The 25,321-nt window shown below is 48.3% G+C and overlaps 2 protein-coding genes and 2 non-coding genes across 14 annotated transcripts in view; all 4 read left to right on the top strand.

Moving 5' to 3' along the window:
* Window positions 1–8,558: 8,558 nt before the first annotated feature.
* Window positions 8,559–17,202, top strand: ATP5F1B (ATP synthase F1 subunit beta). The gene is made up of 10 exons (XM_054443667.2): window positions 8,559–9,254; window positions 9,731–9,913; window positions 10,129–10,303; window positions 11,123–11,244; window positions 11,494–11,678; window positions 12,251–12,409; window positions 12,512–12,634; window positions 15,148–15,360; window positions 16,045–16,246; window positions 16,957–17,202. Exons 1-10 carry the CDS (start codon window positions 9,128–9,130, stop codon window positions 17,055–17,057), a joined length of 1,590 nt encoding a protein of 529 aa, XP_054299642.1. The 5' UTR covers window positions 8,559–9,127; the 3' UTR covers window positions 17,058–17,202.
* LOC129011057 (small nucleolar RNA SNORD59) lies at window positions 9,983–10,057 on the top strand. The gene has a single exon (XR_008493187.1). It is a non-coding gene; the product is annotated as a small nucleolar RNA SNORD59 (small nucleolar RNA).
* On the top strand, window positions 11,331–11,401 carry LOC129011058 (small nucleolar RNA SNORD59). Its single transcript, XR_008493188.1, has one exon. It is a non-coding gene; the product is annotated as a small nucleolar RNA SNORD59 (small nucleolar RNA).
* Window positions 17,203–18,498: 1,296 nt separating the features above from the next.
* Window positions 18,499–25,321, top strand: part of BAZ2A (bromodomain adjacent to zinc finger domain 2A) — a 40,614-nt gene continuing 33,791 nt past the window's right edge. For 2 of the 11 annotated variants that reach the window (XM_054443653.2, XM_054443651.2), the window contains exons 1-2: window positions 18,501–18,640; window positions 19,074–19,185. In XM_054443653.2, coding sequence (XP_054299628.1) covers window positions 19,182–19,185 — 4 coding nt within the window. In that variant the 5' untranslated portion in view covers window positions 18,501–18,640; window positions 19,074–19,181. Of the gene's footprint in view, window positions 19,186–20,353; window positions 20,423–24,534; window positions 24,625–25,089; window positions 25,277–25,321 lie in introns of those variants that run through there. The other 9 variants (XM_063647017.1, XM_063647013.1, XM_054443652.2 and 6 more) reach the window with 8 other exon arrangements.

Genomic DNA, 25,321 nt, shown 5'->3' with positions numbered 1-25,321 from the left:
AAAGGCTGCAGTGAGCCGTAATCACTCCACTGTACTGCAGCCTGGGAGATACAGCAAGACCCTGTCTCAAAAAAAAAAAAAAAAAAAAAAAATGGCTCATGCCTGTAATCCCAGCACTTTGGGAGGCCAAGGCAGGCAGATCATTTGAGGTCGGGAGTTCAAGACCAGCCTGGCCAATATGGTGAAACCGCTTCTCTACTAAAAATACAAGAAAATTAGCCAGGCATTGTGGCGGGAGCTTGTAGTCCCAGCTACTCACAAGGCTGAGGCAGGAGAATCACTTGGAGGCAGAGGTTTCAGTGAGCCGAGATCACACCACTGCACTCCAGCCTGGGTGACAGATCGAGACTCCATCTCAAAAAAAAAAAAGTAAATTAAGTCAATAATTTCATTATATTAGCCACCTTTAAAAATAAAGTTTTGGCAAGGATGCTGGGAACCTGGTAAATTAGCAAGATGGTTTGGGAAGGCAATTTGGCAGAATCTTATTTAAGTGAACATATTTTAAGCCAACATGTTTAGGAATATGTATTAAAGGAGTACTAGGGTCAGGCACGATGGTTCATGCCTGTAATCCCAGCACTTTGGGAGGCCAAGACAGGCGGATCACAAGGTCAGGAGTTCGAGACCAGCCTGGCCAACATGGTGAAACCCCGTCTCTACTAAAAATACAAAAATTAGCTGGGCGTGGTGGCATGGGCCTGTAATCCCAGCTATTCGGGAGGCTGAGGCAGGAGAATCACTTGAACCTGGGAGGCAGAGGTTGCAGTGAGCAACCTTTTTGGCACCAGGGACTGGTTTTGTGGAAGACAATTTTTCCATGGATGGGGGTGGGGGATATGGTTCATGAAATAATTATACAACTGACCATAATGTAGAATCAGTGGGAGCCTTGAGCTTGTTTTCCTGCAACTAGACAGTCCCATCTTAGGGTGATGAAAGACAGTGTCAGATCTTCAGGCATTAGATTCTCATAAGGAGAGTGCAACCTAGATCCCTTGCTTGCTCGGTTAACAATAGGGTTTCCAGCAGGGCGCAGTGACTCACGCCTGTAATCCCAGCACTTTGGGAGGCTGAAGCGGGTGGATCACAAGGTGAGGAGATCGAGACCATCCTGGCTAACATGGTGAAACCCCATCTCTACTAAAAATACAAAAAATTAGCCGGGCGTGGTGGTGGGCGCCTGTAGTTCCAGCTACTCCAGAGGCTGAGGCAGGAGAATGGCGTGAACCCAGGAAGCGGAGCTTGCAGAGAGCCAAGACCATGCCACTGCACTCCAGCCTGGGCGACAGAGCGAGACTCCGTCTCAAAAAAAACAAAAAACAAAACAAAACAAAACAATAGGGTATCAGGGGAACCAGCCCCTAATATTTCAACATAGGTTCTTTTCTATTTTCCCTAAGTGTCAGCTGGTCTGAGAAATAAAGGGAAAGAGTACAAAAGAGTGAAATTTTAAAGCTGGGTGTCCAGGGGAGACATCACATGTCAGCAGGATCCGTGATGCCCCCTGAGCCGCAAAACCAGCAAGTTTTTATTATGGATTTCAAAAGGGGAGGGGTGTACGAATAGGGTGTGGGTCACAGAGATCACATGCTTCAAGGGCAATAAAATATCACAAGGCAAATGGGGGCAGAGCGAGGTCACAGGACAAGGGCAAAATTAGAATTGCTGATGAAGTTTCATGTCCCACTGGGCACACATTGTCATTGATAATATCTTATCAGGAGACGGTTTGAGAGCAGACAACCGATCTGACTAAAATTTACTAGGCAGGAATTTCCTAATCCTAATAAGCCTGGGGGCGCTACAGGAGACCAGGGCTTATTTCATCCCTTATCTACAACCATATAAAACAGACACTCCCAGAGCGGCCATTTTAGAGACCTCCCCATGGGACTGCATTCTGTTTCTCAGGGCTGTTCCTTGCTGAGAAAAATAATTCAGCGATATTACTCCTATTTGCTTTTGTAAGAAGAGAAATATGACTCTGTTCTGTCCGACCCCACAGGCAGTCATGCCCAATGGTTATCTCCCTTGTTCCCTGAAAATCGCAGCCATCCTGTTCCTTTTGGATGCCCAGATTTCATATTGTTCAAATACACATGCTCTACAAGCAATCTGTGCAGATAACGCAATTATCACAGGATCCTGAGGCAACATACATCCTCAGCTTACGAAGATGACGGGATTAAGAGATTAAAGTAAAGACAAGCATAGGAAATTGTAAGAGTATTGATTGGGGAAGTGATAAATGTACATGAAATCTTCACAATTTCTGTTCAGAGATTGCAGTAAAAACAGGTGTAAGAAATTATAAAAGTATTAATTTGGGGAACTAATAAATGTCCATGAAATCTTCACAATTTATGTTCTTCTGCTGTGGCTTCAGCCGGTCCCGCCATTTGGGGTCCCTGACTTCTGCAACAATAGGGTTTCCATTCTTATGAGAATCTAATGCCATCACTGATCTGACAGGAGGCAGAATTCAGGTGGTAATGTGAGCAGTGGGGAGAAGCTGTAAATACAGATGAAGCTTTGGTCACTCGACCGCAGCTCTCCTCCTGCTGTGTGACCTGGTTCCTAACAGGCCATGGACAGGTACTGGTCCGTGGCCCAGGCACTGGGGAACCCTGCATTATATGTATATGAAACAGAAAGTGAGTGGAATGTATGCAAAAAGTTTTTTCAATGGTCATTTTTGGGAAGGACAGTGGAAGTTTTGGAAGTAATGGTGAAAGAACTCATCCTGTACACCTAGAATATGTTCATATGTTACTTGTGTAATAAATAGTGCTTCCAAATTGTGACCTAAGAAGGGAATATTGGATTTCTGAAGGAGAATATTTCAACTTGGGAATGGCTGTGGAAGTAGGCTGCTTATGTGAAATGGGAATGTGAAAAACTAATTGGAATTGAAGTGGTTGAGGATCTCTGAAGCTAGGGCATTGAATGGGTTATTTTCATGGAATTTAGAATAATCCGGGATGATTGTCAAGAAATGTAGTAGAGACCAAAAAAACACATTCCACCAATTACCAGAGTACTGGAAGGATGTGGGGGTATGACCAATGTGGATAGCGGTAATGAAAGGAGTTGGTGGAAAATGTAATTTTCACTTCAAGATGAATTTTAAATTATAGAGCACAGTCATTTGGAATTAACTTCAGGTAAGAAACCAGATTGGGTGGGTCTGTGTGGTTCCTATTCCCCTGTGAAAAATAACTTGTACTTTATATAAAATATCACTTGGACAATCTGGGTCTCAATCAAGAAATATGTAGGAAAGGCCAGGCGCGGTGGCTCACGCCTGTAATCCCAGCACTTTGGGAGGCCGAGGTGGGCGGATCATGAGGTCAGGAGATCAAGACCATCCTGGCTAACATGGTGAAACCCTGTCTCTACTAAAAAAAATACAAAAAAATTAGCCAGGTGTGGTGGCGGGTGCCTGTAGTCTCAGCTACTCGGGAGGCTGAGGCAGGAGAATGGCGTGAACCCGGGAGGCGGAGCTTGCAGTGAGCTGAGCTCGTGCCACTGCACTCCAGCCTGGGCGACATAGCGAGACTCCATCTCAAAAAAAAAAAAATATGTAGGACAAAAACATGTTACAACTCTAAAATAGATTACATTATTTATTCAGAATGCCGGTTAAGGCATATCTTGATCTGAGCTAATCAAGCTTATTCTATTTTAGACATTATTATTTATATTAAAAAATTTAACTGATTTCAGAAGAGAGGGAGAGGAGGTTGTTAAAGACCAACATTGATAGCAACAGAGTGAGAAAAATTAAGAGTTCACAAACTTCAGCTTAATGATCTCATGGAGAAATAGCTCTTTTTAACTTTTAACTTTTTTTTTTTTTTTTTTTGAGATGGAGTCTCCCTCTGTCACCCAGGCTGGAGTGCAGTGGCGTGATCTCGGCTCACTGCAAGCTCCACCTCCAGGGTTCACGCCATTCTCCTGCCTCAGCCTCTCCAGTAGCTGGGATTACAGGCGCCTGCCACCACGCTGGCTAATTTTTGTATTTTTAGTAGAGACAGGGTTTCACCGTGTTAGCCAGGATGGTCTCAATCTCCTGACCTCTTGACCCACCCGCCTTGGCCTCCCAAAGTGCTGGGATTATAGGTGTGAGCCACCATGCCCGGCCCTTTTTTTTTTTTTTTTTTTTTAATAGAGATGGGGTCTCCCTACATTGCTCAGGTTGGTCTCAAACTCCGGGGCTCAAGGAATCCTCCCATCTTGGGGTCCCAGAGTGCTGAGATTACAGGCATGAGCCACGGAGCCCCACCTCCTTAACACTGAAAGCATTTAGCACTGCAATGTGATAAAAAGGTTTGTTGAATGAATAACCCTAATGCCCAAGAAAAGTTAAATTACTTGGTAATTTGATAAGAGAACAAATAAATGTGTGATACATTTCAAAAAGTGACGATCTTCGGTTACCTGGTATGAATGTTTTTCTTAGAAACTTGGATTAAGAAATGTTACCAGGTGCGGTGGCTCACGCCTGTAATCCCAGCACTTTGGGAGGCTGAGGCGGGTGGATCACAAGGTCAGGAGATCGAGACCATCCTGGCTAATATGGTGAAACCTCGTCTCTACTAAAAATACATAAAAAAAAAAATTAGCCGGGTGTGGTGGCAGGCACCTGTAGTCCCAGCTACTCGGGGGGCTGAGGCAGGAAAATGGCATGAACCCGCAAGGTGGAGCTTGTAGTGGGCCGAGATCATGCCACTGCACTCCAGCCTGAGCAACAGAGCAAGAATCTGTCTCAAAAAAAAAAAAAAAAAAAGAAATGTCAAAGTAGGCCAGGCGCAGTGGCTCATGCCTGTAATCCCAGTGCTTTGGGAGGCCGAGGTGGGCGGATCACGAGGTCAGGAGTTCAAGACCAGCCTGGCCAACATGGTGAAACCCCATCTCTCCTAAAAATACAAAATATTAGCCAGGTGTAGTGGTGTGCGCCTGTAATCCCAGCTACTCAGGAGGCTGAGGTAGGAGAATTGCTTGAACCTGGGAGACGGAGGTTGCAGTGAGCCGAGATCGTGCCACCGCACTCCAGCCTGGGCGACAGAGCGAGACTCTGTTTCAAAAAAAAAAAAAAAAAAAAAAGAAATGTCAGAGTAGGCCGGGGGCAGTGGCTCACATCTGTAATCCCAACACTTTGGGAGTTCCAGGTGGGCGGATCACCTGAGTTCAGGAGTTCAAGACCAGCCTGGCCAACATAGTGAAACCCTGTCTCTAGTAAAAATACAAAAAAATTAGCCAAGCATGGTGGTGCGCTCCTGTAGTCCCAGCTACTTGGGAGGCTGAGGCAGGAGAATCACTTGAACCTGGGAAGCAGAGGTTGCAATGAGCTGAGATCATGCCATTGCACTCCAGCCTGGGCAACAAGATTGATACTGCATCTCACAAAAAAGAAAAAAATGTCAGAGTAATGTGTTTAATGGTTAATAATACTCTAATTTTGTCAAGACCCAAATTGGTGATACAAAACCAAAGTTCTCAAATCAGATTAAGTCTTGCTGGAAAGGGGGGAGAGGGAGGAAGTCTTGGAGCTTCTTCACTTTTATATAAAATTATCTTTTTTTTTTGAGATGGGGGTCTCACTATATTGCCCAAGCTGGAGTGCAGTGGTGCAGATATCGGCTCACTGCAACCTCCATCTCCTAGGCTCAAGCAATCCTCCCACCTCAGCCTCCTGAGTAGCCTCCTGCAATGGTGCAATCTTAGCTCACTACAACCTCTACCTCCTGGGCTCAAGCTGTCCTCCCATCTTAGCCTCCCCAGTAGCTGGGAATACAGACATATACCACCATGCCTGGCTAATTTTTGTATTTTTGTAGAAACAGGGTTTCACCATGTTGCCTAGGCTGGTCTCCAACTCCTGGACTCACGCAATGCCCCCATCTCAGCATTCCAAAGTGCTGGGATTACAAGCGTGAGCCACCATGCCCAGCCTGTAAAATTATCCTTGTTCAGGTCAGAAACAGATGAGGCCATAGATATGATATAACAGGCTCACAAATGACAAAAGGAATCTTTATTTTGATTTCTTTTTCATCTCTGCTTTTTTTTTAAGCAATCCACATTGTGTAGAATTTAAAAAACATCCTCAATATTATTTGCCCTATATTACTTTTTCAAGGGCATTATACTAAACAGACTCTGTTCACAAAATGTATAAGAGGAACAAATCATTGAATGGATTGGATAGGATCCCATTGACATTAGTCAATAGTAAACAAAAATAATAATATCATGTATATATACGGCTAATTTTGTGCCAGGCATTGTTCTCAATGCTTCTTTCTTATATTAGTCTACTTAATTCTCAAAACAATCCTAGGATATCATCCCCATTGTTAGTAGTAGTATCCCTTTTATGGATGAGGAAACTGATGTAAAGAGATTAAATAACTTGCCCAATGACAGCTAGTGAGCGGCAAACACAAGATTCCCAGCCTGGCTCCAGTGGCAATATGCAATATTCTTTTTTTTTTTGAGATGGAGTTACATTCTTGTTGCCCAGGCTGGAGTGCAATGGTGCAATCTCAGCTCACCGCAACCCCCGCCTCCTGGGTTCAAGTGATTCTTTTGTCCCAGCCTCCCAAGTAGCTGGGATTACAGGCATGTGCCACCATGCCCAGCTAATTTTGTATTTTCAGTAGAGACCGAGTTTCTCCATGTTGGTCAGGCTGGTCTCGAACTCCCAACCTCAGGTGATCTGCTCGCCTTGGCCTCCCAAAGTGCTGGGATTACAGGCGTGAGCCACCGTACCCGGACTAATTTTTTCTATTTTTAGTAGAGACTGGGTTTCATCATGTTGGCCAGGCTGGTCTCAGGTGATCTACAGGCCTTGGCCTCCCAAAGTTCAGGGATTACAGGTGTAAGCCACGACACCCAGCCAAAATCCTATGTTTTGATGCAGTCCATTGAAATTACTTTTGATCCCACTCCACCATGGAATGATTTCCTAGTTACCAAACCCAAACCCAGAGGATTTTTTTCAGCCCTAATTTTTTTTTCTTCTTTTTTCTTTTTCTTTTTTTGTAGAGACAGGGTCTCACGATGTCAGCCAGCATGGAGTACAGTGGTGCAATCTTAGCTCTCTGCAACCTCCACCTCCTGGGCTCAAACCATCTTCCCATCTCAGCTTCCCCAGTAGCTGGGACTACTGGCACATGCCACACCTGGCTAATTTTGTGTGTGTGTGTGTATTTTTACATATTTTTTAGAGACGAGGTTTCACCACGTTGCCCAGGCTGGTATCGAACTCCTGGGCTCAAGTTATCCACCCACCTCGGCTTCTCAAAGTGCTGGGATTACTGGGCTGGCCGTGCCCAGCCCAGCCCTTTTTACTTATTTTATTATTTATTTATTTATTTATTTATTTATTTGTTTATTATTATTTTTGAGACAGAGTCTCGCTCTGTCACCAGGCTGGAGTGCAGTGGCGCGATCTCGGCTCACTGCAACCTCTGCCTTCCAGGTTCAAGCCATTCTCCTGCCTCAGCCTCCCGAGTAGCTGGGACTACAGGCGCCTGCCACCACGCCCAGCTAATTTTTGTATTTTTAGTAGACGGGGTTTCACCATGTTGGCCAGGATGGTCTAGATTGCTTGACCTCATGATCTGCCCACCTTGGCCTCCCAGAGTGCTGGGATTACAGGCGTGAGCCACCGTGCCCAGCCTATTTTATTTTATGTATTTATTTTTTGAGAGAGTCTCACTCCGTCGCCCAAGCTGGAGTGCGATCTCAGCTCACTGCAACCTCTGACTCCCGGGTTCAAGAGATTCTCCTGCCTCAGCCTCCTGAGTAGCTGGAATTACAGGCGCCTGTAATCACGCTCCGTTAATTTTTTTTTTTTTTTTTTGAGACGGAGTCTTACTCTGTCGCCCAGGCTGGAGTGCAGTGGCGCTGTCTCGGCTCACTGCAAGGTCTGCCTCCCGGGTTCACGTCATTCTCCTGCCTCAGCCTCCCAAGTAGCTGGGACTACAGGCGCCCGCCACCACGCCCGGCTAATTTTTTGTATTTTTAGTAGAGACCTGGTTTCACTGTGTTAGTCAGGATGGTCTCGATCTCCTGACCTCGTGATCCGCCCGCCTCGGCCTCCCATAGTGCTGGGATTACAGGCGTGAGCAACCGCGCCCAGCTAATTTTTGTATTTTTAGTAGAGACGGGGTTTCACCATGTTAGCTAGGCTGGTCTCGCATTCCTGACCTCAGGTGATCCACTTGCCTGGGCTTCCCAAAGTACTGGGATTACAGGCGTGAGCCACCGCTTCCAGCCTACCCTAAGAATTTCTATTCACATTTCATAGCTGAGGTCTCTCAGCTTCCTTCAAGGTGGACAATTCTGTATCTCTAGGTGACCCAAATTTATCCCCTCCTCTTTCGTGCACCCAGTTTATGCTAACCAGGAACCATCACATTATTGCATTGTTTGTTCACCTGGACCTTAAAAGGAAGGTCCTTAGTCTTATTTATCTTATTATTGAGTCTCCTCAATGCCCAGCTAAAGTACTGGTTACATTAGTTTCTTTCATTTTAATAGGTTTAAATGATAAAGATCTTGTCTAGGTTGCTAATCTGTGCAATCGCCTGGGATCTTCCAGTCTCACTACTTCGAGAGAGAAACCGTATTTTGGCTCTACAGAGGGCTCCTGACTTCGCCACGCTCACCTTCAGTGGTGCTTCAAGGCACTACCACTTCCCTAACCCCCGCCCCTGTGGCTGTCACCTAGATCATGGACCTATCTAAGGAGAAAGCCCAAGGACAGGCAAAGACCGCCCACGCACTTTCAACAGGAACTCGGCCCCTTTCCTCAACGTAGTTCCTCTGATTACCCTGTCCAATGGACGTCGCTATGATCCAATTAAGTTTCGAGGCTCAGAGTGACGCCCTCTAACCTCACATTGTCCAATAAAAAAAGGAGTTTCAGATTAGCACCAGTTTTGACCAATGGATGAGAAGATCAGCGTGTATTAACCTGTAGAAGCAGCACAGAGAATGATGAGCAGCCAATTCACCCAATGGACCTGCCTACTGCAGCGTAGGCCTCGCCTCAACTGCAGGAGAGCAGGCGGCTACGGTTGCCGCAGCCTTCAGTCTCCACCCGGACTACGCCATGTTGGGGCTTGTGGGTCGGGTGGCCGCTGCTTCGGCCTCCGGGGCCTTGAGAGGACTCACCCCTTCAGCGTCGCTGCCCCCAGGTCAGCTCTTACTGCGGGCCGCTCCGACGGTGGTCCATCCTGGTAAGTGCTTTTCTCTAGGAGCTAACGTTCCATTTTGCCGCCCCATGACCTTGAGCCGGGGAACGATGGTAGCTCGGGCCTAAGGGATCCGTGGTGTTAAAAGGATGCTTGGAGCCGCGTCTTGCTCTCTAATGGCGGGAGAACAAGAATGGGACACCCATAGGAGGTTTCTTCGACCCAGCTCTGTCCCATTTTGTATAAAGTTCGTGTGAGGGAAAAGGTGCGGGCAGGTGCGTTGACCTTCCGGTTGAATAGGGGTGCTGAACTCTCGAAAAATGGGATCTTGTGCATGCGGATGGGAAAGCTGTGCAGGCGCTTTATCGATCGCTGCGCGGCCTTCCCTCTTGGACAGGCCTTCCGTACAAGCGGAAATAGGCCTGACTTCGGCTGAGTTTTCCTCTCCTTGTGTGTTAAGTCCTGGCTTCCGATGACCTTTAACTGGCCTGACCCCAGCTCTTTCCAATATCTTTTGTTAGTCAGGGACTATGCGGTGCAAACATCTCCTTCGCCAAAAGCAGGCGCCGCCACCGGGCGCATCGTGGCTGTCATTGGCGCAGTGGTGGACGTCCAGTTTGATGAGGGGCTACCACCAATTCTAAATGCCCTGGAAGTGCAAGGCAGGGAGACCAGACTGGTTTTGGAGGTGGCCCAGCATTTGGGTAAGTAGAATTTGTTAGGAATAGTAAAGACCTTGTGTAGCCCAAATATCCCAAAAACCAAGCTGTCTCCCTTCTATGATGATTTTATCAAAATGACTTTCGTTCTTCTGAGTTTGCTGAAGCCACATTTAGGTACTGAGAAGGAGTCTTGGTCGACTTAGGTCTTGATACCAGTTTATCCTTATGTATAACCCTGCAATGCCTGTATCTAACAGGTGAGAGCACAGTAAGGACTATTGCTATGGATGGTACAGAAGGCTTGGTTAGAGGCCAGAAAGTACTGGATTCTGGTGCACCAATCAAAATTCCTGTTGGTCCTGAGACTTTGGGCAGAATCATGAATGTCATTGGAGAACCTATTGATGAAAGAGGTCCCATCAAAACCAAACAGTAAGTTGCTCTTATTGCATCTATGCACAAAGGAACTTCTGTTATTTGCAGTTTTACACATTAAGGTGATACGTTCTCCTAAAGCAGAATTTTTCTTCTGATATGTTCGATTATTAAAATCACACAGTGCAGTTTCACCTGAAGAAATTAGGATGCAGAATTTCTGATTGACAAAAGCCTACTACTTGAGGTTTTTTTTTTTGAGAAGGAGTTTCACTCTCGACTCACTGCAACCTCCACCTCCCGGGTTCAAGCAATTCTCCTGCCTCAGCCTCCTGAGTAGCTGGGATTACAGGTGCATGCCATCATGCCCGGCTAATTTTTGTATTTTTAGTACAGATGGGGTTTCACCATGTTGGCCAGACTGGTCTCGAACTCCTGATTTCGGGTGATTCCCCCACCTCGGCCCCTCAAAGTGCTGGGATAACCGGCATGAGCCACTGTGCCCAGCTAGTTGAGTATTTTTAAGACTCGGTCTTATGGCTTAGGTTTAGGAGTCTCCAAAACTTGTAGGTTTTTGTATTTGCTATTGCTATGTGAGGGAATGCTGTTAGGTTAAGGCTCAGTAAAATGAAAAATTTATGACAGTTAAAGTCAGGGAATGGGATTATTGTTTCCTAAGATAATGATTTTCTTTATTGCAGAAAGTTGGGGTAGATCCTAGATGATAGTTTATCTAATTTATGTAACAAAGGGGAGATAAGACTGTGGTTCCTCAAGTAAAGGGATGGACTTGAGAGTTGATAGGGAGGGATATATAAGATTATCATTTGCTTTCAACAAGGTGAGTAGATACCATCCTCTCTTCTACCTTTACAGATTTGCTCCCATTCATGCTGAGGCTCCAGAGTTCATGGAAATGAGTGTTGAGCAGGAAATTCTGGTGACTGGTATCAAGGTTGTGGATCTGCTAGCTCCCTATGCCAAGGGTGGCAAAATTGGTATGTTATTAAGGGGTACATATTTTCCAAACCTAATATGGGAGGAAAAACTCATACAATGTTATGAGTGGATATTGACATCTATTCCTCACTGATGAGTACGTTCTGACTTTCGTTCTTCTGAGTTTGCTGAAGCCAGATGCAATTTCTGAGAAGGAATAGGATGGAAGGAAGCAATTCCTTTTTTTGAAGTTTGCTTATTTAGGAAAGCAGAATTCTTAAATATTCTTTCTTTTCAACCTCTTATAGGGCTTTTTGGTGGTGCTGGAGTTGGCAAGACTGTACTGATCATGGAGTTAATCAACAATGTCGCCAAAGCCCATGGTGGTTACTCTGTGTTTGCTGGTGTTGGTGAGAGGACCCGTGAAGGCAATGATTTATACCATGAAATGATTGAATCTGGTGTTATCAACTTAAAAGATGCCACCTCTAAGGTAAGCATTGAGCTAATTGACGTCCACGTGGTAGTTATGCCAGGAAACTATTGCCAACTGAAGCCATGTTCTATATTTTCTATTTAATTTATTTTTCTTTTTAAGAAAATTTTAATATTTTCATTTTCGTGTCCCAGGACCTACAAAGGAAACCTGTTAGTGTTTTCCCCCCCAACTTCTAATACACAAATGGACATTTTCTTTCCTCTTTGATACTGACATTAAATAACATTTCCAGGTTTTCTTTTTGGTAGATAGTCCCGTCATTTGAAAGCTAATTTTGGGAGAGCTGGATTGGACATGGTACATATGTTTCAGTTAAGCCTATTTTGTATTTTTCACTTAACTTGAATAGGTTTTTATTTCCTTTCTACTATAGTTTTGCCTTTCTAATATAAGAAGCTGTCTTTTTTGTTTTGAACTGCATCTCTAATAGGGAAAAGAAACTTGCACACAAAAACATTGACACCTTCTGAGAAAGGATCTGTGGTCGTTTCTCCGATTTGGGAACCTTCAGTATGTGGCTTCTCTACTCCTTTGTCAGGTTTTACAATTATGTATGATTATTGCAGGTAGCGCTGGTATATGGTCAAATGAATGAACCACCTGGTGCTCGTGCCCGGGTAGCTCTGACTGGACTGACTGTGGCTGAATACTTCAGAGACCAAGAAGGTCAAGATGTACTGCTATTTATTGATAACATCTTTCGCTTCACCCAGGCTGGTTCAGAGGTAAGAGGGAAGGCTTGAGAGGACCCGGTTCGTCTGGCCTTTCTTTGGAGCTATTCAGATGAGGCTAAGGATGTAGACACCTAAGACCTTTTTTTCTTATAGGTGTCTGCATTATTGGGCCGAATCCCTTCTGCTGTGGGCTATCAGCCTACCCTGGCCACTGACATGGGTACTATGCAGGAAAGAATTACCACTACCAAGAAGGGATCTATCACCTCTGTACAGGTAAGAAAAATTACATAGATGAAGATCTGATTTGTATAAAGGCAGGGTGCAGTGGTGCATCTCAGCTACTAAGGAGGCTGAGGCTGAAAGATTGCTTGAGCCCAAGAGATCAGCCTGGGGAACAAAGCTGTATGTATGTAGAGAGATGTATAAAACTTACTGGGCCAGGCACGGTGGCTCACGCCTGTAATACCAACACTTTGGGAGTCTGAGGTACGCGGATCACGAGGTCAGGAGTTAAAAGACCAGCCTGGCCAACATGGTGAAACCCTGTCTCTACTAAAGATACAAAAAATTAGCTGGGCGTGGTGGCAGGTGCCTGTAATCCTAACTACTCAGAGGCTGAGGCAGGAGAATCACTTGAATCTCAGAGGCAGAGGTTGCAGTGAGCCAAGACTGTGACACTGCACTCCAGCCTGGGCGACAGAGTAAGACTCTGCCTCAAAAAAATAAAAAAAAAAAACATAAATGAAGGTATACATTTAAATGTAGATCACAAAGTAATGGTTTCTAGTCTGAGGGGAGTCCGGAGCTATATGGAAACTGAGCATTAAATATTTACTGTATTAGGGCTGAGTGCTGTGGCTCATACTTGTAATTCCAGCACTTTGGGGCTGGGCACGGTGGCTCACGCCTGTAATCCCAGCACTTTGGGAGGCCGAGGCGGGTGGATCATGAGGTCAGGAGATCGACACCATCCTGGCTAACATGGTGAAACCCCGTCTCTACTAAAAATACAAAAAAAATTAGCCGGGCGTGGTGGTGGGTGCCTGTATTCCCAGCTACTTGGGAGGCTGAGTGAGGCAGGAGAATGGCGTGAACCCAGGAGGCAGAGTTTGCAGTGAGCCGAGATCGCGCCACTGCACTCCAGCCTGGGCAACACAGCGAGACTCCGTCTCAAAAAAAACAAAAAAAAACAAAAAAAACCCCAGCACTTTGGGAGGCTGAGGCAGGTGGATCATGAGGTCAGGAGATCAAGACCATCCTGACTAACACAGTGAAACCCCATCTCTACTAAAAATACAAAAAATTAGCTGGGCGTGGTGGCACCTGTCTAGTTCCAGCTACTCGGGAGGCTGAGGCAGGAGAATTGAACCTGGGAGGCGGAGGTTGCAGGAGGTTGTGGTGAGCTGAGATTGGGCCACTCCAGCCTGGGCGGCAGAGTGATAATCCGTTTACAAAAAAAAAAATTTACTGCATTAATGTACTATACATTTTCAAATATATATAGATAGGATATATAGTAAAATTACATAAATTTTACATATAGTAAAAAATGTGGCTAAACTGTAGGAACTTTTCATGATTCAGTGTAATGAACTACTGTGCAAGAAGTTTTTTGTTCTTGTTTTTAATTCTTTTTTTTTTTTTTGAGACGGAGTTTCACTCTCATTGCCCAGGCTGGAGTGCAGTGGGCGCGATCTTGGCTCACTGCAACCTCCACCTCCTGGGTTCAGGTGATTCCTTTGTCTCAGCCTCCTGAGTAGCTGGGATTATAGATGCCCAACACCAGGCCCGGTTGATTTTTGTATTTTTAGTAGAGACGGGGTTTCGCCATGTTAGTCAGTCTGGTCTTGAACTCCTGACCTCAGGTGATCTGCCTGACTCAGCCTCCCAAAGTGTTGGGATTACAGGCGTGAGCCACTGTGCCCGGCCTCTTTTTTTTTTTTTGAAACGGAATCTGTCGCCTAGGCTAGAGTGTGGTGGCACGATCTTGGCTCACTATAACCTCCGCCTCCTGGGTTCAAGCGATTCACCTGCTTCAGCCTCCTGCGTAGCTAGGATTACAGGCATGCGTCACCACGCCTAATTTTTTTTTTTTTTTTTTTTTTAAGTAGAGACGGGGTTTCACCATGTTGGTCAGGCTGGTCTCGAACTGCTGACCTTGTGATCTGCCCTCCTTGGCCTCCCAAAGTGCTGGGATTATAGGCGTGAGCCACCGTGCCCAGCCCCCAGCCTCTTGTTTTTAATTCTAAAAGTGGGCGTTAAAATAGTTAAAAAATGAAGAACAAAAAGAATGATACTAAAAATTATTCCATCATGGCTGAGAGACCAGATAATCTGTCAGCTTATTCAGCAGGTATTAGGGGTGGTAAGAAGGGTCTTTTGAGTGCTAAGAATATGGAGTGAGATAATAAAGATAGGTCAGAAAGGGGGATGGCTTAAGTAAAATTACTTTGGTTCGCTGGGCGTGGTGGCTCACACCTATAATCCCAACACTTTGGGAGGCCAAGGCGGGTGGATCATAAGGTCAGGAGTTCAAGACCAGCCTGGCCAAGATGGCGAAACCCCGTCTCTACTAAAAATACAAAAAAATTAGCCGGGTGTGGTGGCGGGCACCTGTAGTCCCAGCCACTAGGGAAGCTGAGGCAGAGAATTGCTTGAGTCCGGGAGGCAGAGGTTGCAGTGAGCCGAGATTGCACACTGCACTCCAGCCTGGGCGACAGAGTGAGACCCTGTCTCAAAAAAAAAAATTTACTTTGGTTCCGGTTCTTCATGGGATCTCACTTTAGGCTATCTATGTGCCTGCTGATGACTTGACTGACCCTGCCCCTGCTACTACGTTTGCCCATTTGGATGCTACCACTGTACTGTCGCGTGCCATTGCTGAGCTGGGCATCTATCCAGCTGTGGATCCTCTAGACTCCACCTCTCGTATCATGGATCCCAACATTGTTGGCAGTGAGCATTACGATGTTGCCCGTGGGGTGCAAAAGATCCTGCAGGTGAGTATATTACTATGTGGGATCAGTGTCCGGAAAGTCAAAATGAGGGATTGTGGGGACTATGTTAGGACTGGATCTTTCTTAGTGATTTGTGTGATTTGTTTTGGAGCAAGGAAAGTTAAGGCTAGCAATTGCTAGTGAGAGCTAATGAGGTCTCTTGAGTTTCCAGGTACGCTTTGGAATGCAATATTTTTCTTTCTTTCTTTTTTTTTTTTTTTTTTTGAGACGAGTCTCGCTCTGTCGCCGAAGCTAGAGTGCAGTGGCGCCATCTCGACTCACTGCAACCTCCGCCTCCCAGGTTCAAGCGATTCTCCTGCCTCAGCCTCTTGAGTACCTGGGATTACAGGTGCGCGCCACCATGCCTGGCTACTTTTTGTATTTTTAGTAGAGGCCAGGTTTCATCAGTTGGTCAGGCTGGTCTCGAACTCCTGACTTCATGACCCACCCGCCTTGGCCTGCCAAAGTGCTGGGATTACAGGCGTGAGCCACCGCACCCGGCAGAATGCAATATTTTTCTAACAGCACCAAACTAGGACTATGGGGAACAAGACACTGATCTTTCTTGGCTGAGGGTCCTCATAACACCACCACCTTCTCTGCCCCCTAGCATGTAATTTTCCCTTTGTTAGCTTGTCCAAATTAAAGGAATGAGAATACTTAACTCAGTCTTCTTTTTTCTCATAGGACTACAAATCCCTCCAAGATATCATTGCCATCCTGGGTATGGATGAACTTTCTGAGGAAGACAAGTTGACCGTGTCCCGTGCACGGAAAATACAGCGTTTCTTGTCTCAGCCATTCCAGGTTGCTGAGGTCTTCACAGGTCATATGGGGAAGCTGGTACCCCTGAAGGAGACCATCAAAGGATTCCAGCAGATTTTGGCAGGTGAGATTCTGAGTACAAAGCTGAACATAAGATCACAGAAAAGCCAAAATCTTGAATGTTTACTGTGCTGTGGTCCCATTCCAACAACCGTTAAGCAATATATAATATACTATGCTTAATTATATTTTTTAATTTAAAAAACAAACTTTCCCATTAATTTTGTTTGAAAATACTCTACATTTAATTTGAGTGTGATTTGTTACTTGATTCTCTAGCTCCCTTTTATTTTATATGTATTTTTTGAGACTGAGTCTCTGTCGCCCAGGCTGGAGTACACTGGTGCAATCTCGGCTCACTGCAACCTCCACCTACCGGGTTCCAGTGATTCTCCAGCCTCAACCATCCAAGTAGCTGGGATTACAGGCGCATGCCACCACGCCTGGCTAATTTTTGTATTTTTGGTAGCCATGGGGTTTCGCCATGTTGGCCAGGCTTGTCTCGAACTCCTGACCTTAGGTGATCCGCCTGCCTTGGCCTCCCAAAGTGCTGGGATTACAGGTGTAAGCCACCGTGCCTGGCCCATGTGTTCTTAATTCGTACTGTATCATGTCTTGTAAATTTGATTTGTGAGGGAAATTTAAGCTTTCTAGGATGACATGAATTCATCACATTCTAACTGATGGCCTCAAGTGGTGAGGAATGTTACACGATGCAGAAAGTTGATATCCCTCCACTTCTTACTCTTTTCTTTTTCAAACCCCATCATACAGGTGAATATGACCATCTCCCAGAACAGGCCTTCTATATGGTGGGACCCATTGAAGAAGCTGTGGCAAAAGCTGATAAGCTGGCTGAAGAGCATTCATCGTGAGGGGTCTTTGTCCTCTGTACTGTCCCTCTCCTTGCCCCTAACCCAAAAAGCTTCATTTTTCTGTGTAGGCTGCACAAGAGCCTTGATTGAACATACATTCTTTCTGAACGGTATTTAAGGTTTCCAATAAAATGTACACCCCTCAGAATTTGTCTGATTCTCTTGGTTCTGACAACATCGTCAACACTGAAGGGTTATGTATTTAGTTTTAGTTTTAGAGACACGGTGTCTGGCTGTGTTGCCAAGACTGGTCTCTAACTCCTGGGCTCGAGATCTTCCACCTCAGTTTCCTGAGTAGCTGGGGCTACAGGTGTATGTAGTCTCACATCACCAGCACTGTTTTCAACAATTAGATTTTTAGAGTGGCTATAAGAAGCAGTTTCAGCATGAAGTGGGCCATGTATGTCTGAAATCAGTCCTTGAAAATAGCCATTCTCTTTTGATGGACAACTGTACCTCTCGTGAGGGGTTTCCTGTGGGTAGTGTGATCTTAGTAGGGCCTCAGTTTGGGGCCTTTTGTTCAATACAAATTGATTTTTTTTTTTTGGCCTCTATTCCATGTGGCACATCCCTACTTCTTGGTTAAAAATAGGCCTTTTTTGAAGGGCATATTGGGAAAAACTCGTTTTAGAAATAACTTATTTCCAGGGGTTAATCTGAGTTTAATGAATTAAATTTTCAAGAAATAGTGATGAAGAATACTGATCTTTGTTAAAATTGAATCAAAAGGGTTCTCTACATCTTGGTTAGGCCTTCATGTCTTCAGAAAGTGTACTTAACTACTTCCTGACATTTTGGGCAAGCCTAAATAAAAGTTGCTTGTGATTCCTTGAGGCTATGCAGAGGCATATAATACCATAAGGCCTAGTCCACCCTCTGTGAAGATCCCCTTATGAAAGTCCAGAAAGGATAATCTTACAAGGGAATAGCAATTTTCAGGGTTGCTGGCTTGGGCTTCTAAACTAATGAAGTTAGGTTATTTTCCCTTCATTTTAGCCGACTGGTGCAGGGGTAGAAGGTATATTTCACCATTTCAATTTAAAAGAACTGTGCAAGGTCAGATTGGGTTCCCCTCGTGTTCTTTTCCGGGACCAGACCCATCCTACTGCCCTCTCTCGGTAGCACTGGAGACTGCAAGAACTCTGATCCCATTTTCAAATCCATGAAGGCCATTTGTTGGGATGTGGCTCTCAGTTAAAGACTGTTTACAGACCAGCTGGGGCTTTTGTCCTGGGGAGGAGCCTGCATCTATAAGCTCCACCCGCTGAGGCCATCAAGTTAGGTAGAAGCTGGGCGGGGACAAGCTGAGCTCCCAATTCAGAGGCCCCTGGGGGCTGAAGGTTGGGGAGAGCTTTTTGGCGCGGCGCCAGGGGTGGAGTAGGGGCCTCTAAGCTTCCTTCCATCTGCCTATGACGTCCTTGGCAGCAGCCTCTCCCGCAGTCTCTCCTGTGTCATTATCTGGACAGAAGGTGGAGCCCCTGAGCTGCTTGTGCTGGTAGTTTGCTCCCAGAAAAGCTGGAATTTGGGGAAATGCTGAGTTACGGGGGTGGGGACACTTCCTCTAGGTCCTGACTCTGGAGTGGGTAAGAAGCTGGCAGAAAAAGCCCTAGGGTACAGGTCAGCCCTTTCTGCTTTGTTTTCTCACGTCACCCGATACAGACCTGGGAACTGAAATCCTAAAGGTCTTTTGCATCCCTCCACCCCTTCCCCCAACACGTTCACGTCCTTCAGCGTTTATCGAGAACCTTCTCCCTCTCAGTAGCTGCAACTATTTGTTTCCTTCCCCCTTTGCCGGCCTCTTCTATCATGCCACCGGAGTGTCAACACAGCTCTCACCTTCCTCCATATTTCTCCTGGTCTGCCCTGTCCTCGCCTCCTCCCTCTCTCCACCCAGAGAAAGCCCCGCCCTTCCCTCCTCCCTCCCCACCCCAGTCTGTCATACAGGGACATCACCCTACAGCAGTTCAGGCTGTGTGGTTCGCAGGAAGCATACACTGGCTTTTTGATTCTTGCTAGTTCCCAGCTCACAGTTTGGGAGGATCCAACAACAATCTTTACGTGAAGTAGGGGCCCAAGGACAGTGAGGAGCTGGGTGGTCCCAGCCTGGAGCTCTGCCAGCCTGACATGGGTGAGTATGGGGACCAGCCCCGGGGAAGGCCTGAGGGATGCCTACTCCCTCCCTGGCTGACTCAGCAGGGGTGGGGCCTAACCTTTGCTCATTTGGGGGTTGAAGGAGAGGAAACAGGACTCTGGGGGATGGGGGGCACAGGGCTCAGCTGGCGAGGCTGCCGACCACGGGATCCTGAGTATGGGCAAGCCCCAGTTCTAAGGAAGAGCCTGAGACGCACCTTAGGCCAGGGCTTTCCCAGCCCCCTCCCCGCCGCCCCGTGGAGGATTGCCCCTGCTCCTCCCCATTTAAGCTGTTGAGATTCAAGGAAATTTTGACAGTACTCACTGCTAGCCCCCACAAAAGTAAAGCCGGCTTTTGGCAGTGCTGGAAGGTCTTTAAAATGCCTCCCCTCCCTCTCATTTTTCTAAGGCCTTTTAAGTCTGTCTTCTCTCCTCCCCAACCTTGACCCACCTTCAGGTGGGGGCTGCACTGAGCAGCTGCTTCCTGTTGCCCCAGAGACTGAAGCAAGGGTGGTGGTGGTTGGGGGAAAACTGAACCAAAGTCGATTCTCATGGTCCCACATCAGCCTCACTAGGGCTGCTATTGATGGCCCCCACACTACAGTCGCTGAGGGCACTGAGTGGGAGGCAGGACTGAGGTTGAGAGGATAGGAGGTTTTTGCCTTCGTGGCTTCCTGATTCCAAAGGCCCCACAGCTGTAGGGATGGGGCCCTGAGGAGCTGAAACACGGGGAACCAGTTCACCTAGTAGGGCGCTGCGCGTGACCCCCAGCAGGCTCGGCCTTGAGTTCCCTCTCCTGCACCCCTAGGCCTCCTAGGAGCCCATGTAGCTCTTTCTGCCTTCCCCGGCCTCTTTTGTGAAGCGGTCTTTGCTCGTGCCCTGGGAGCGCGGGCAGAGCTCTCCCAAGTCCTTCCTTTCGGACCTACCACCATCCCCCACTTCACCGCAGAAGTTTCTGTCTCTTTCTGGGATCTGTTCTCTTCTTCCCATCTGGGATCCTTCCTGGTTCTGGCCCCTAGGAGACGCCACCCGCTATCCTCTCACCCAGTGGATCCTTCGCGACTGCTCTCCTGAGCGGTTGTCCTCACCTCGGTAGCTCCTGCCCCTTTAAGCACCACCTCCTCCCCTCCGCCGCCGCCGGCCCAGGGCTGGGGGAGGAGGCGCCGCCGCCGCCCGGCTCGGCCACCTGCGCCGCTGCCGCCGCCGCCGCCGCCTGCGGCCCGGCCCTGCTCCAGGTGAGGCCCGGCACCCACCTCCAGCTCCGGGGCACCCACCTCCAGCTCCGGAGTACCCTGGCGGGCCGTTCCTGCGGTATCCTGCCCCGGGATCCCTGCTGCCCCGGGATTCGGGATCTGACTCTCCCCCTGAGGGAGCTGCCCTTCCTCTCGCCCCTGAACTATCTACTCGCCCATTTTCCCCCTGTCCTCTGCGACCGGAATCCGGAGGCTTCTCACGCCTCTCCGCCATCCTCTCCCGAGTACCTTTCCTATTCTGGGCCCAGGATCTCCCCCTCCCCCGCGCCTTCTTCGCCAGAAAAATCTCCCGCGGTCTGGGTTTCGCCTCCTCCCCTCTGGAACTAGCGCTTTCCCACGCCTTCCTAACCCCAATGGGAGGGGGGATACCCACCCCAACTCCTCTCCTTCCCCGTAGTAAGGGGGGTGGGGGAGCAACATCGATAGCACTATCTGCCCCTGCTCCGCTCAGCCCTTTAAGTTCAGCTAAGTCCCATCTAAACCTTTTCTGTAGTCCTCACCCCACCCTACATCTCCGGGAGCTTGGGGTCCAACCTCAGCACCGCCTACTGAGCCCAGGTGGGAATGGCTCTCCTCTTGGGCCTAGGGTTGGTCGGTGCAGCCTAGGAAGGCCCCTCCCCCGGAACCTGGGAGCTGGGGGCCAGGGCGCTGTCGGAGTCTTGTGCTTCAGGACCTCAGGGACAGTTGGGAGAGAGTGCGTGGGGAGCTGGGGCTAAATCTCTAAGGGAGTTGGGGCGATGGGGAAGGCAAGAGAAGTCCGGTCTTCTCTGTTCAGATGCAAAGGAAGCCCCCCGACTCCCTAGGAAATAGGGGCTTTCTCTAACTTCCAGGACCACCATAGAGAATCCCATTGAGAAGTTTGGAAACAAGACTGTGAATCTGAGGAGCCACCTCTCGACTTAAAGGGGAGAAGGGGGCCGGGTGGAGTGGTGCTCGCCTGTAATCCCAGTACTTTGGGAGGCCAAGGCAGGCAGATCACTTGAGGTCAGGAGTTCGAAACCAGCCTGGGCAACATGGCAAAACCCTGTCTCTGCAAAATATACAAAAATTAGCCGGTCGTGGTGGCGTGTGCCTGTAATCCCAGCTACTCGGGAGGTTGAGGCACGAGAATCGCTTGAACCTGGCAGGCATAGGTTGCAGCGAGCTGAGATCACCACACTGCATTCCAGCCTGGGCGACAGAGCAAGACTGTCTCAAAACAAAACAAACAAACAAAAAACAAAACAAAAAAAAAGTGGGGGAAGAAAGGGAGGAGTATGGTCCTTGTGATGTGTTATGGGAGAATCTAGCCTTCCCAGAATGTAGAGGGGGTGAAGACTTTTGCTTTAACCTGGTCGGGGGGGTCTAGTTGGAATGGTTACCCGGCTAAGAGCCATCTCCCTGCTAGACAGATCCTGTTAACAGTATGATCCATTCAGCCAGTGAGGGGAAGGGAGGTCTTTAATAATTATCCCACCTCCATTAGAGAATTCCCCCTCCTCCCCCAGTCCAGCTGCGCCCCTAGCTATGCTCTTTCATTTCCCACTCCTCACTTCCAGAATTAGGGGACTGGGTGCCAGGATCTGCTTCAGACTCTTCTAAGTCATGTTTGGAGGGGGTGCTGGGGGGAGGAGAGGGTGTTCAGCAGTGGTGTTTGGGGTTGGATGCCAGGAGTATCTGGTGGGGGAGAGGGAAGGACGTAGAGGGATGCAAACAAATCCCCTTCTCTCTCTTCCTCCTCCCAGCCCCAGCCATCTGGCTACAGAGTGGAGCCAGGCACTGTGGCAGCTGACCCCAGAGTCAGGGAGGTGCCGCAGGAACACAGGGAGGGTGAGAAAGGGGGAGCAGGTGCTAATTTGTCCCTCCCCATTCTCTTCATGAGAAGTCCACTGGCCTGGCTTGAGGGAGGTTCAGCCTATTCCCTGGAGACTCTCCTTACAAGTTGCTGATAAAATGACCATTTGCCCCTTCTCCTTTCTAGTAGCTTCCTGAAGGGAAATGGGTGGGGAAAAGAGAGGTGGGTGGGTGATCAGCCACATCTGATGGGATTGAGGAATGTTTTGGGACATTTGGGGTCAGTCTGCCCTCTGTTGTCTGGATGGGGGGAGAAGCACAGCTGCAGCATGAGGTGACTTCTAGCAGGAAGTAAACATCCAGCTGTTGGGCACACTGTCACCCCAACCTCATCCTTCCTCAGAGCAAGGAAGATCCTGATTAGATGAGATGAGGCGGGGTCTCGTTCAGGGATGAGGATGATTGTAGTCTTTCTGCACCAGATGGGATGAATAGATCCTACCTCGTTTTCTTTTCTAATCCCAAGTGGTCCTCTCCTATCCAACACCCCTCTTCCTAACCGCTCCTGGCTGGAATAAGGCCTAAAGGTTGCCCTGGAGACTAGGCCTGGGGCTCGGAAGGGGTGGGGGCGGTCAGTGGGGCACAGTATAACCGGCTCTTCCGGAGCAGAGTGGAGCCAGCGGCGGGTGTGTGTGGGTGTGGGGAGGGGCGTGGCTACACCCGTCTGACGGGCGCAGGCTCCTCCCCTGCCTGCCCAGTCCCCGACTGGTCCCCTTTAAGATTGGGAGCAGGAGGTAGGATGAGTCTCCCTCATCTGCCCTGGAAAAGGGCAGGGAAGACAAAGGGATACCAGCTTCCTTACCCCCACCCCCATCCCGCCGCCCTTGAGGCGTCAGTTTTATGCGTTTCTTCACCTGCCTTTATTTTTTATTTGGGGATAGAAAGGCATTTCTTAGCAGAAGTTTGCCAGAGCCCTCCTTTCTCCAGAAGGAAGGAAACCTCTCCCCTGAGTGTGACCTCCACTTACTCAGGGACTTGAGGTCAGCAGGCTGTTGGAGGAGTATTCTTTTTTCCCCAAGGTGACCTGTAAATCTGTTGTTTTGACAGGGAGGAGAGAAGGGTTTTGGTTTCCACCTGCCTATTCCCTCCACTGGTAATCTACTTATCTCGAGAGAGGAAAAGAAACCCCCTTAGCCTTCTGTGTCTGTGGCCCACACACTCTGTGAGCCTTTGCTAAAGCTAGCTTCCTTCTTATCCTCTCTGAGCCATTTGTAGTGGGGGGGAGGGGTGGAATCTTTCCCCAAAATTCAGGAAGAGCCCACCCCTCTGTGGAGTAAGAAAATCCAATGTAGAGTGATGGATCTCACCCCCCAACTCTGCCCATTTTTCAGATCTCTTTCCTCCTCAGACCCCCAGAGGAAAACGTATTTGTTGACACCCCTCAACTTGGCAGAGTTTCATCATCCCCACTCTGTTGCTTTTCCAGAATATTCAGCAGCCTGAGCTTTGCACAGTTTAGGCAATTGTTTCTAGAACTGCATTGCATTGAATTAAATGGGAATTATCTTGAAGCCTGCAAAGTGTTGAGTTGCAAGGAAAGGAAACTTGGTTTCCTTTCTTGTCATATTTTATCCACTGTTTGACCTTGAGGAAGTCATTGAACCTCTTTGGGTCATAATTTCTTCATTTGATGAAGGAGAGAAGGTTGAACTAGAATTTTTTTTTTTTTTTTTTTTTGAGATGGAGTCTCCCTCTGTCACCCAGGCTGGAGTGCAATGGCGCGATCTCAGTTCACTGCAACCTCCGCCTCCCGGGTTCAAGCAATTCTTTTGCCTCGGCCTCCTGAGTAGCTGAGATTACAGGGCACGCCACCACGCCCAGCTAATTTTTGTATTTTTAGTAGAGACTGGGTTTCATCATGTTGGTCAGGCTGGTCTTGAACTCCTGACATCATGATCCACCTGCCTCGGCCTCCCAAAGTGCCGGAATTACAGGCGTGAGCCACCGCGTCCGGCCTGAACTAGAAATTCTCTAAGCTCTAACATCATATGACACTGTTCTTCATCCTGGTGCCCTGCAGTAGACATTTTAGGTGGCAGCCAAACTCTAGTCCTCTGCTAGATTTTACTTTTCTGAGTTTTCACACAGTTATGTAGCCCTGTCAGAAAAAAATTCCCAGAACCATAGAATGGGTGGACATTTGTGGCATCTTTTTGCTGATTAGTTTTCAGCTTATCCTTTACTTCTCTGACTGCATTTAGGCTACACTCAGGTCTTTGCTGTCTGGTTCCAGAGCCGAACCTTCTTTCCCCCACGCACAGGAATCTTTCCTTTCCGGTGACCAGGGCCCTGCAGATGTCGCCAGGAAAGTGGTGATCCAGGCAGGACCAGGCTGCACTGAAGGGACAGAGGTGAGTGGGTGGCCGACTCTTGCCTCTCCACATCCCTTTACTGAATCGCGCCCTGAGTGACTAACCTTTCTATTTCCACGTTTCCATTACCCTACCTGGGAAATAACTGCTCCCGGAAATTCCCCTGACTCTCACCCCCTACCAGCCTGTTAGAGAAGTGGCACATGCCTTTGGCCCTAGACTTTTGGTCTAGTCTTTTAGGTTAACCTTGGGACTGTGGCATGCCTTTCAGTTTGCCCTGTGTGAAGCAGGACTACTGCCGCCATGAGATGCGGGTGCAGAGGGAGCTGCCAGGTGGGCAAGGTGGCCAGGGTTGCAGGAGACACAGCGGCGCTAGGACCCAGGTCTGGGTCGGAAAGAGAGGCTGGCGGGCTTTAGGACCCTGTGGCGGAGGCCGCGTGGGGAGACTCTCCCGGCCGAGGCTTCTCCGCCCCCTCCGGCTCCGACTCACTCCTCCCCCGCCGGCCATGTTGGCTCCTCTCGGGCCCCGCGGTTGAGCCGCGTCCCCCCTCCCCCTTCCCGGACCCCGGGCCCCAGACCCCCTCCCCAGCGGGCGTCTCCACCCCTTCTGGCGCCCAGAGCGCGGCCATGTGAACCGCCTGTACCCCGGGGAGAGACAAGCCCCGAGCCCGGCTGGACGCCGCTGCCTCAGGTTGGTGGGGTCTGTGGCCAGGGGCCTGAGGGGGAGAGAGCCCTG

The sequence above is a fragment of the Pongo pygmaeus genome, chromosome 10 (genome assembly GCF_028885625.2).
Source record: "Pongo pygmaeus isolate AG05252 chromosome 10, NHGRI_mPonPyg2-v2.0_pri, whole genome shotgun sequence".
NCBI lineage: Eukaryota > Metazoa > Chordata > Mammalia > Primates > Hominidae > Pongo > Pongo pygmaeus.
This window is presented reverse-complemented; position numbering and strand designations above follow the sequence as displayed.

Bases quoted from the DNA above. Each gene is read 5' to 3' on its own strand.
- ATP5F1B (XM_054443667.2), top strand. From the start codon at position 9,128: ATGTTGGGGCTTGTGGGTCGGGTGGCCGCTGCTTCGGCCTCCGGGGCC. The intron at 9,255-9,730 runs GTAAGTGCTTTT...ATCTTTTGTTAG, and splicing joins TCCGACGGTGGTCCATCCTG to TCAGGGACTATGCGGTGCAA. The intron at 9,914-10,128 runs GTAAGTAGAATT...TGTATCTAACAG, and splicing joins GGAGGTGGCCCAGCATTTGG to GTGAGAGCACAGTAAGGACT.